Source organism: Paramormyrops kingsleyae, unplaced genomic scaffold (genome assembly GCF_048594095.1).
Source record: "Paramormyrops kingsleyae isolate MSU_618 unplaced genomic scaffold, PKINGS_0.4 ups242, whole genome shotgun sequence".
Classification (NCBI taxonomy): Eukaryota; Metazoa; Chordata; class Actinopteri; order Osteoglossiformes; family Mormyridae; genus Paramormyrops; species Paramormyrops kingsleyae.
This window is the reverse complement of record NW_027326180.1, coordinates 1-12,263: the sequence shown is the minus strand read 5'-3', so window position 1 is coordinate 12,263 and position 12,263 is coordinate 1. Positions and strand designations below refer to the sequence as shown.

Genomic DNA, 12,263 nt, shown 5'->3' with positions numbered 1-12,263 from the left:
TGTTCACAATTATTCACTGAGAAATGCACACGATGACATCACTGCCACCAGTGAGGTTCCCTGGGTTCCTTTTTAGCTTTGATTTTTTTTTGTTCAGATTTATTACAGGAATCAAAGCAGGATTCCATTCATCATGTGAATGTTAGCATATAAATTTGTGTTTGCAGTTACTGTGTGAGCTGATAGTGAGTAGTGTGAGTGAGCAAAAGGCGAATGTAATCTGCTTATTCATTAACGGTTCACCTCAGTGGATAAGCTACCAGATGGACATAAGCACAATAATCCTCAGATGGAAAAGGGAAGCAGAAAGTGGGCGGATGGATGAACAAAATCAGAACTGGAAACAGCCAAATGACTCGTTCTGCTACTAATGAGTGGAATCATATAGGAAGAGTTGGGTGAAAAGCTAATGTTGTTCATTTATATATATAAATATATCTCAGATCATTTGAAGGGACAGGCAGCATAGACTTTTATAACGCAGCAAAGACGAAGCAGAGAAAAACAGGAAGTTAATCCATTCATACAAGTGAGAACACACATGCATGTGTTTTTAATGTATGCTTTCTAACTGCACTGACATACGTCAGGTCACATAAGGTTATTTTCACAATTATTGATTTAGACAAGTACATGCAACAGTTATAATCCCATTATTAATGTGCTTTTCTGATTGTGACATCCAATCCAGAATCCTGCTGTCTAGCTGTCGCTGGATTGGTTGATCCACAGGGCCATGCTCACATCCAGATGCTGCTTATGTACCATCACCCACACCTGCAACCAATGTTCTTAAGCATGTTCTGCTCCCTTTGTCCTTGCTCAGTTTTGACATTTGTTTATCCTTCTTTCCAACGTCTTGGTGCTGTGGTCTTGGTTTGAATTTTGATCTTTCCTCTGAATTGATCTGATCTGTTCCTGGGTCTTTTGGATTGTTCTCCGGTTTCTGGTTTTGCTTTGCTTGTTGATCATCTGACCTTACTTAGTACTGCAGCCTTGTCCAACCCACTTGAACAGGCTGCTTGAGTTCTGTTAGCACTGACTACATGGAGGCTTACCTATCATAGAGAAAAAGGCTGGCAGGCAGAAGACGAGGCTTGGTGGGTGTGTAGAGATCAAGGTGTTCCAATTTTCCTGAGATGCTCAGGACCTTGGAATCAGAGGTGGAAATTTCAGGTCCAGAAAGTACAAGTTCTGACCAGTTGAGTACTCTGTGATTGTGAATATGTTCAACTGGTTGGTTGAAACAAAATTCTGGACTGGATTTGTACTTTCTGGACCGCAACTTTACAACTCTGCTTGGAACAAAGTTCTCTTTAAATCTGCTTCTTCTTGTGACATAATATACAACAGATTCTGCAATATTCTAAATACAAACTGTACAGCAACACAAAACATTGATTCCAGCCTCTTCATTGGTCTACATGTATAGGAGTCAACATGTTTATTGTTTTTTTTTTACAAAAGAATGTCCTTCATATAATGGAACTAAAGACATAACAATGTGAAGATACTTAAAGTGAGGTATTTGATTAAGTGGAGTCATCTTTAAATAACATTAAATCATTTCAATAAATCAGTTCTGTGTGCTAATGTCTAACATTATATGCTTAATACGGATGACTGGCATTTCCAATTAAATGCCAATTAAGGTGGCTGTACACAAGTTTTGTCATACATATGTCAGCTGGTGCCTAAGCCTCCTGCATGCCACCTTAAGAGGGGAAAGTCATTAAAGAAGGAACCTAGAGATGGCTATTCTACCGCATATGCAAATGCCCCATTCACTTCTGTCGCATATCCTGTATCACATCTGCAATGTGTGGCTGCCTTCCATATCACCTTAAATGGTAAACACTTTGTCTTCAGACAGAAATGCATCTCCTGTTAATCCAGAACCCTTTGATAAATATACAGCCACAACCAAAGTTAAAATGTTTGGATGATGTGTTTTATGCATTCTGTCTAATGTATCCTTTGCCGGTTTCCACGCTGAAGAAGAGATTTGGACAGCGGTGTAGTAAGCCAGTAGTGACCGCTTTCACCCGAAGTACGGGGGCCCGTTTTGAAAGTTGTAGTCTGGACAGACTTTTTGCACCAGCCTGTAATCGATGCTGAAGAAGGAGATATGGATGCAGATGACCTTCAATGGTTTGGTGCACAGCCAGGTCGCATTGGACTGTGTGTGTTCCACGAAGCAAAGCTGTGAGGGATCATATAGACAAGGTTTAGCCTTGTAACCTTGGACAGTTGTCTTGTACTCTACCCGGCAATTGAGGGCTTTAGCCTCTTTGGGGTCAGAGGTCAACTGGTGCTGCCTCTGTGGGAAGAGCCTTGGCTGCAGATATGGCTGAAACCCCTCGAACTCTACAACTTTGGATGGGGGCACAACACTGACTGACACGTTTCCCAGGCTGGAAGAGTTGTGCCTGAAGTAGATACTGAAAGTGCCATTGACGTGGTCCACAATTTTGCCTGTAACCAGCAGACTGAACTTTACGGTCTTAATGTTAACGTAGAATTCGCCCCAGCTGAAGTTTTTCTTGGTCTTGAGAGCTGGCTTCAGGGAGGGCTTGCGCTTTGAAGGGTAGCTTGTCTGGTAATGAAGGAGGGAATGATTTTGCACCCTGGTAGATGGTTTTGGTCGGCTGTAGTTGAGGGGTTTAGATTTCAAGGGGGTGTTGATTATATGGAATACAGCTGCTCCCATGGGAGTGTGTGGGGCCTTTAGCATATAGTCAGAGTCTCTCTGCTTTTCCCGGCTTTGTACCTAAGGGCAGAGACACAGCAAGGTTTAGAGACGAAGTAATTTCAAAAAGCATTTGCAACACATCCATGTGCAAACAGCTGATTTCTCCATCCTGTCCTGGACCTGAAACATTGCTGCTAATTCTGATTTCATTGCTTTCGCTCTTTCTCCTGATCTCAGAAAGGGATTTCAGAAGCACTTTCAATCTTTCCTTGTAGCAAATTTATTGTACTTTAGTCATATTTTTATTCTATAATTGATTGAATTTATTCTGTTCTCATGCAGCACAACAGGTTTCCTGTTTGATGGATGAGCACTGCTGGCTATTCAGGCTGTAACTTTTCTCTATTAACTTAATCTTCTGTCAGGGTGATTATTCATACAGCTCTGGAAGTGTTTTCCATCAAAGATGTCCTCCACAATCCATCATAAATTTAGCAATCATAGAGCACATAGTGTACAGCGTGGCACAAATTTACACACCCTCACACATGAATGGCTGAGTAGAAACTGACTTCCTCAAAAATTATATGACTAAAGCCTTTATTGGGATTGTAATAAAACCAGGGAGAAAACTGTGATGCAGTCTGGGATCACCAGTGTTTGTGTTTTCAGCTAGTAGTGATGTTCTCGATTCATGTTAATACTGGTCATTTATTTAATTTCAGATACCTTCATGTGACCCACAAAGACTTTCTTCAAATGTCTGTGAGAAACAGCACAACTGGAAATAATGAACAAGGAATAATGAGAAAAGAATTATTATTTTAGAGGCTACTTTTAAATGATCCAGTAAAGAAGGAAAATGATTTACACACTGTTTAGGCCCATTCTGAATAAATTTGATGTAAATACCTAGTGTGGTGTCACCAGGCAGTTTTTAGTCATAAAAAGTAAGGAAGGTGTTCAGCAAGCCCGCATTCTGCACCTGTTGGCTGGCTTCCAGTGGAATATAACCACAGAGAACACACAAATGGCATATTGGGAGATCCAGCTATGACATCACAACTGGCACTGCCAAATTCGTCTGATGGAAACAGATAACACAAAAGAGGAACCAACTCAATAAACTTAATTAACACAGTTGCCCCAAAGAGGGCAAAAAGTTGTGAATGGCACACAGACGATTGCTGACTTACATTCCCAGAAAGAATGTTGCTGTAAGTTTGGGTCGAATCCCAAGTTTTATAACCCATGTACAAACTATTCTCAGTGGCCACTTTGTTAGGTATATCTGCTGATTAACGCAAACAGCCTGCTCCTCCAAACAAAGCAAATCATGTGGCTACAACGGAATGCATACAACACACAGACAAGAAGTTCAGTCAGACTGTTTAAGCATTAGAACGGCTATGATGCATGATGCACGTGTCTTTGAATGTGATGTGTTTGCTGGTGCTAGATGTGGTTGTTTCAGAAACTGAGGAACAGCCACCTTTCTGGGGATTTTCACACACAACAGTGTCTGCATTTTACAGGGAATGGTGCAACAAACCAAAAAAAAACCTCCAGTGAATGGCAGTTTTGAGGGTGTAGAATCCCTGTTAATTAGAGAGGTCAGATGATAATTTCCAGGCTGATTAAACTAAACAGAAATGCCACAAATACAAAAATAACAAATCATTACAACAGCAGTATGCAACTTGGTATCTCAGAATGTCCAATTCCTCTACGGTTGATATTCCTTATTCTGCACTGCATTTGTACTTCACAACGGTCCCCTTAGTTCACACCAGGTTCCAAGAGGAGCTGAAGAAAATGATAATTGTTTGGTATGCATCATAGCCAGCAATGACTCAAATAATGACAGCTTTTCTATTCTTCTTAAATAAGAACAGTGATGCTAAAGGCAATTCCTTAATCATAATCATTGATCTAAAAAATTGCTACTGCATGAAGTATGGAAGCCAAGATGCAGTTATAAATTTTCAATCGATTCAGGGGTTTTAAAATTTACAGCAGTGGAGAGAAAAGGGGCAGAGAGTGCCAGTCTGTGTGCCTGTCACGGCCGCCGGAGGAGCGATGCGGGGTTATTTGACTGACGGTGACTGAATTCCCCCCTGATCAGAACTTATCAACACTTAGCATGTGCAAAAGCACAGGCAAATTAGTAGGGAGAAGGAAGTGCCAGGCTGTTTAAAGAGTGGGGGTGGAGTAGGGGAAATGGAAATGTATGCATATGAGGGGGTGTCTCTGGAAGTGGGGGCTGTCACGCAGGGAGAGGGAGAGCAGACATGCCTCAGATATGGCAGACTTCCATAGGCCTGTTTTTACAACCCTTCATCCTATGGTTACTGTAACTTTACCTGATATGTTCCAGTGCACATAATTGTGTGAAATAAATATGAAATCTGGTGAACACTGATATTTCACTAAAACCTGATCCTGGAGTGCTGGTGTTATAGTTTATGTGGTGATTCTGTTAACGCGTGACAGTGTTTATGTATCCATGTACATGTGTGTCAACAGATTTGTCAGTTTTGTAAAAGTGAAATAAAATTGTAAATATGTGGAATTGCAAATGCACATACTTCAAGTTTCTTAAATACAGTGGTACCTCAGTTCTCGAACTCATTAGAACTCGAATTTCTTAAAAGTCGAACCAACCACTTCGGAAAAAAATTACCTAGTACTCGATCTGAATCTCAGAAGTCAAACCGTGAACGCTGACCTAAGATAACTTGTACGCGCGGGAAATGAGTCAGGAAGCACATCTCTCAGCGGAAACAAAGGGTAAAGCTTCAGTCTCAGCCTCGCATTAGCTGTGATAGCACCGTGCATGTTTATACTAGCTGAATACATATATTTAGACAGTAAAAATACATTTAGACAATGATAGACAGTAACAGTAATTATTATTACATAATAAAATACATTTTAAAATAAAGATTTTAAAATGTAATTAATTAAATAATTAATTATTTTTATATTAATAATAAACCATTAATACATTTAATTATAATAATATTGTCTTTGGAGCAAGGACTGAACGGAAATAAAGGCGCAGACGTCAGGGTATCGGGGAATACGGGGTTTAATTACAGGTAAGGCAGGCAAAACACAGACAAACAGTACAATGACCGGACTGGGGAAACAAACTGAAACGCAGACGAAATACAGAGGACTAATGACAACAACCAGAAACAGCTGATCACACGGGGATTCCACACAGGGTTAACGAGGGGGCGTGGCACACGGAAGGAGCGGACGATCGGGCCAGGACACATTGTTTGGATACATCTATTTTCTTACTTTACAAATTACTGTTTTGATAAATGTGCTTAGATGTGTTCAGTACAGTATATGCTCTTCTTGTTTTATCCGGTTCATTTTGTGTTTAAATGCTAAAAATAAACATATTTAGGTGTAATTTTTTGGGGCCAGGAATTGGTTTTCCATTATTTCTTATGGGGAAAATTCGATCACAACTCGAACTTTTTAGGATTCGGTCCGGAGTTCTGAACGGATCAATTTCGAGTTCTGAGGTACCACTGTATATATTTGAAGAGCAATCTTTTTTCATAAGGGATTCAATTTTATATTCATAGGCAGCTACATCACCTTTACAAATGCATGCATGTTTGTTATATTTTATTTTATTTGGCTCTCCAAACTTGATGAATCTGCTTATGTCCACTTCAAAAATAAGTGTATGCATTCCACCTGAAGGTGCTTGACACCAGTTAATAGGATCACCATTTAAAACATAACACCAGTATCCTGCAGGTTTTCTATCCTACCAGATGAGTTACTATCTGCCTATAGATCAGGTGTGGTTACCAGGTAGGATGGAAAACCTGCTGAATGCTGACACTCCAGGATCAGGGTAGCCTACCCCTGCTCTGAATAGTTGTTTGATGTGTGATTTGTTCATTACTTTGGCAGACTGCTGAGATTTGACATCTCTCTTCTTGTTGTTGTATTTAAAGGCTACTGGTGTGCTACATGGTGTCTGTAACATGCTGGTCAGCTGACCAACTTGCTGCATCACATTTAAAAACCCAGATGTGATCTTTTTAAATGAACTGTGGCCTTCAGAACAGATATTAATGACCAAAAATCTTCTCTTGCCTCTTCATTAAAAGATATTTAGCTTGCCATTATACATCTGAATGACATGGAAAATTATAAGTGGCTGCAACTGTAATGAAAATTTCCAAAATTTTTCGTTAGTTAGCAAAATTGAGTCATGATAACTTTTAACAGTAGATATACATCTACCAATGTACACAGAGCAATAGCCATGCCAAAACTTTAATAGTATGTTCAAATATACAGAACTCTTCACTGGGACAATGTAAAACTCCCTCACTGAATTCTCTTAACCTGCAAAGTGAAACATTTTTTCGCCCAAGTACTGTAACTTTATGCAGCTCATTATCCTTTCCCTAGACAATGTCCTGAACAGGTTAATTTAGACATAATATTTAAGACTGTACACATAATATTTATGAGAGACTGAGAATACATTCAATTAATACACTCTATTCATTGAATACAGATATTGAATGATGCATAAAATGCTATAGTATAAATTCACACTGCAGCCTCTGTATTTCTTGCATTTTATAAAAACGCATACATGCTCCAGTAAAACATATATTTACATTTCTTTTCCTCTTGAGTATAAAGTAACCTTAATACCTTTCAGTGATTCCACTAAAACTAATCGTGCAGGACACCTTGATCAATGTTTCCACACCAAGGCGTCATGCCCAGTATCACCACTCCATCCTTTGTATCAGAAAACGTTTTGGTGGCTTACAAACTACCAGCAGGATAGGTCACATGCACCACCGCCCTCACAGGGATCTCTGGAAATTTTTCCTACCGTCTCTCACAGATATTCAGCTGAACATGACTGCTCTTTCATAACTGGCAGTGATGGATTTTCAGATTCAAACAATCTATTTTGTGTGGCTCGACAGAATGTAAATAAAAGCCAGAAGCAGAAGGGTGTGATGGAAGACTCTCTGTTGTCGCTACTCTCCACACACTTCACTCATTCAATTTCTTTTCATTTCCCGACTTGCTGTCGCATAACCAGAACTTCATATCAAAGGAAATGTGAAAAAGGGGAGAATCCAAAAATCACAAAAATCAGAGAAAAGCTATTGTCTTCAGTAACAAGCTGTACGGAGGCCAAGAGTCTGCCTGTTCATCCATTGACCCATTTCTGACCTAAACGAAAATGTGTGATCCACATAACGCGGGGAGAATAATACACAGACGTTCAGGGTTTGAACCCTCAATCATAGGGATACAGGGCAAAAACTACTCACTCAACCACCCACCACCAGGAAACCAGGAAAGCACCAGGAAATGAAAATGTACAAAGAAAGAGTTAATCATTTTCTGTTGTTCTCTTCTCCTTCATGACGTTAGCCAATGCAGGGCCCTGAATAATTATCTTTATCACTATCTGGAATCTCTCTATAGAGTTTCTGTGGCTTTCTTTGTGTACAATGAACTATTTCCTGAACTATTTCAATTTAGGGCATCGCATTAGCGGTCTTCGTTTTCCTTAGATTCGTGTCTTAGAGAAGTTCATTTACATGTCGCCATTTTTGCATGCTCTGTAATTCTATATCTTAAAAAGTTCCAGTGAACCTTTTCCTGTAGCTGCCTTAGGGAAATTGCAAAGCACCAATTACTGATATTTCTAAAGTTCCACTCTTAGGACTTCGAAAGTTAGAGCAAAGGCAGCAGCTGGAGTTACTTGGCTCTGTTTTGACCTTAAGCAAACTCTAAGCATACATCCGTTTATAAGGGAAATGCAAAAAAGTGTGAGGTGTTGAATATATCAGGTATTCTCACATTCTTACCAAATGCACCCATACCACTTTCTGTGAGGCCGGTATAGGACATTCCAAGAATTATTTTTGACATAACCGTGTCACACTTTCTGTTCATATTCTGTAGTCCCCAAACGACTTCCAGTGTGGCGAGGATGTGCCCAGTAATAAACTAGCATCTCTTCCAGTTTGCTCCCTGCCTCATGTCCTGCTTTGCCTGGGATAGACTCTGGCTCACTGTACTGGAAAGGCAGTTAAGGAAGTTGAATGGAACAAGTACTTTATGTTCTTGAATAAATACATTGAACATGTTATATTAAAACAATAAAGATCATTCCAACCCTTGGTATGCCAAGCCACCTGCTCTTTAAGCTATTATACACTTCATCTTTGTCACACAACACTCCACACCCAATAATACTCTAATAATACTCCAACAATACTATAATCCAAGGGCAATATGCATGAATGCTTACACAAGTGAACATATGAACACACAAATATATGCACTCATGATTACACATGTGCATTCATACCCACACACAACCGCTAGCAAATACACATACTGAGATACTCTATAAAATGCAAACATACACAGATACTCACAGACATAGATGCACATTTTTAGGCTAACAATGTATCTGTGGAAACATTTGCCAGGAGGGTAAATGCTTGGGGAGAGACACCAATTTTCAGATTTAATGTAAAAATATGTGGTGTGACAAACAGGAAAATGGCTCAGTAGAGACGCAGTTTTCCCATTCTGTAGCAAGGCTTGTGAAATAATATGACATTTAAAAGCTAAAGAAAATCTGGATCCCCTTGTCTCTTTGGTACAGGCATTCAAGTTTAAAGTAGAAAAGATACCGTCGAAACGACAACAATGTATTGGACAGCCCCCTCCCCCCTCCCCCCATTTAATCCCTATTCCTCCCACGCCCCCCAACCTCTACAATTTCTAGAATTACTGGATAAACTGGAAATGTGAAAGCCAATAATTGTGTTTTGTGTTCTAGTGACACATAACTCTGAAACCACACCTATTCATTTATTGCACGTTCCACTTACATTCCAACATCTTTATGGTTAAGATGGTTAACCGTATTTGGTTGTGAATGTCTTAATGTCCATAAATGAAAATGTAATTTATATTATTCATATTTCTAAATATTTACGTTCAATGGCCACTTTATTAGGTGCATCTGTTCGACTGCCCTTTTAAGCAAATATCTAATCAGGGAATCATATGCCAGCAGCACAATGTATAAAATCATGCAGATACAAGTCAAGAGCTTCAGTTAATGTTCACATCAAATACCAGAGGGTGAAAGGTGATTTAAGTGACTTTGAGCGTGGTGTGGTTGATGGTGCCAGATGGACTGGAAGGAATATTTCAGAAACTGCTGCTCTGCTGGGATTTTCACGCACAACCATGTTGAGAGTCTACAGAGAATGAGCAGAAAAAGAACAAAAAACATCCAGTGAGCAGTTCACTGAGTGCAAAAGGCTTGTTGATGGCAGAGGTCAGAGAAGAATGGCCAGATTGGTTCAAGCTGATAGGGAACAGTAACTCAAATATCCACTCGTTACAACCAAGGTATGCAGAAGAGCATCTCTGAATGTACAACAGATCAAACCCTGAAGCAGATGGGCTACAGCAGCAGAGGACCACACTGGATGCCACTCCAGTTAGCTAAGGCTATAGTGGCCACGGACACACCAAAATTGAACAATAGAAAACTGGAAAAATGTTATCTGGTCAAATGAGTTTTGATTTCTGCTGCAACATTCAGATGATTTGAGAGGTCCAGATCTTCACCCATTAAATGTGACTGCAAAGTTTGGAAAAGATCCTTAAAATACTTTGCGAGTTATTGCTCTAATGAGATCAAGTGCACCTACAGAATGCGTCTGCAAAGTTTTAAAAAAGTTCCATCGAATACTATTTGAGTTATTATCTTAACAAGAAATTGTCTATGGCAGTAGAGGCAGTAGGAGTAGTGGATTTGGCGCACCAGTCAAAAAAACCATATGCATTCCCCATCCACGGAATACAATTATGAGAATAAGAAGCATGAATAAGATCAACAAATCGCAAAGAGCCCCAAATTTTTCCTAAACTTCCAAACTTTATCATGTTATACTTGTGATTCGGTCTTTTCCTGCAAGACTCCTATTAGGTGTCTGTATGTCACCATGCTTCTGATTGAAATGCCACTATAACTCCTGTTGCTTTTATGTCAAAGTGATTCCTGTGTGAAGTATAACTGCAGTCATTTTAAAAGCATACTACTGCGTATACTTCTGTGAGTGTATCACTAATTCGTGATCCAAAACTTTCACACTGCAAGTAGGCTACAGTGGTACCTCAGAACTCGAACTTAATCCGTTCATACCTCCGGATCGAATTCTAAAAAGTTCGAGATCTGATCGAATTTTCCCCATAAGAAATAATGGAAAACCAATTAATTGGTTCCCAGCCCCAAAAAATGACACCTAAATATGTTTTTTTTAGCATTTAAACGCAAAATGAACCGGATAAAAGAAGAAGAGCATATACTGTACTAAACACATCTAAGCACATTTATCAGTAATTTGTAAAGTAAGAAAATAAATGTATCCAAACAATGTGTAAAATTAAAAAAAAAAACAATGTGTCCTGCCCCGATCGTCCGCTCCTTCCGTGTGCCACGCCCCCTCACTAACCCCGTTTGGAATCCAAGTGTGATCAGCTGTTTCTGGTTGTTTTCATTAGCCCTCTGTATTTCGTCCGCGTTTCAGTTTGTTTCCCCACTCCGGTTATTGTATTGTTTGTCTGTGTTTTGCCTGCCTTACCTGTAATTAAACCTCGTATTCCCCAATACACTGACATCTGCGCCTTTGTCTCCATTCCGTCCCCACTCGCGCGACAATATTATTATAATTAAATGTATTAATGGTTTATTATCAATATTAAAATAATGAATAAGAAATCTTTATTTTTAAATGTATTTTATTATATAATAATATTCACTGTTACTGTCAATCATTGTCTAAATGTATTTTACTGTCTAAATAAATTGTATTCAGTTAGTGTAAACATGCACGATACTATCACAGCGAATGTGAGGCTGAGACTGAAGCTTTACCCTTTGTTGAAGATGTGCTTCGTGACTCATTTCCCCGCGCGTACAAGTTATCTTAGGTCAGCGTTCACGGTTTGACTTCTGAGATTCAGATCGAGTACTAGGTAATTTTTTTTCGAACTGGTTGGTTCGACTTTTAAGAAATTCGAGTTCTAATGAGTTTGAGAACTGAGGTACCACTGTATTTGAATTTTTTTTTTTCAATCTCAGCATTCAAACATTACATATTCCAGGACTGTCCCCAATGATAACTGATTACTGTTCAATATATGTACTTAAGTCCATTCTGGAAAAGTCTGGTCAGAGCTGTACGTTTGAAAACCAACTGGGATCACATATGCGGAAAGTTGATGTGCGAGTCTGTCACCAGGCGACATTAGCCTCCAGGACACTACAACAGCCTGTGGGCTTCTGTCCCTTCTCTTCCTGTGGAGTTCTGATCCAATTTTCATCATTCACACCCTCTCTGCTGCAAAAGAAGGAGCACTTACGTGTCATTCACCTAGCACCCAACAACAATGTATTTCCGGATATTAGGAATATAATTACTTTAGGTGTATTTTTTTCTGCAGGCTCTCTCAATGTCTCTAGTAG

At 39.4% G+C, this 12,263-nt stretch overlaps 1 protein-coding gene across 1 annotated transcript; it reads right to left on the bottom strand.

Annotated features, from left to right (window-relative positions):
- Nucleotides 1–524: 524 nt before the first annotated feature.
- Nucleotides 525–12,056, bottom strand: LOC140587445 (neurexophilin-4-like). Its single transcript, XM_072708710.1, has 3 exons — nucleotides 12,037–12,056; nucleotides 9,863–9,987; nucleotides 525–2,770 (listed from the first exon to the last, which is right to left on the bottom strand). Exon 3 carries the CDS (start codon nucleotides 2,732–2,734, stop codon nucleotides 2,042–2,044), a length of 693 nt encoding a protein of 230 aa, XP_072564811.1. The 5' UTR covers nucleotides 2,735–2,770; nucleotides 9,863–9,987; nucleotides 12,037–12,056; the 3' UTR covers nucleotides 525–2,041.
- Between the last annotated feature and the right edge of the window lie 207 nt (nucleotides 12,057–12,263).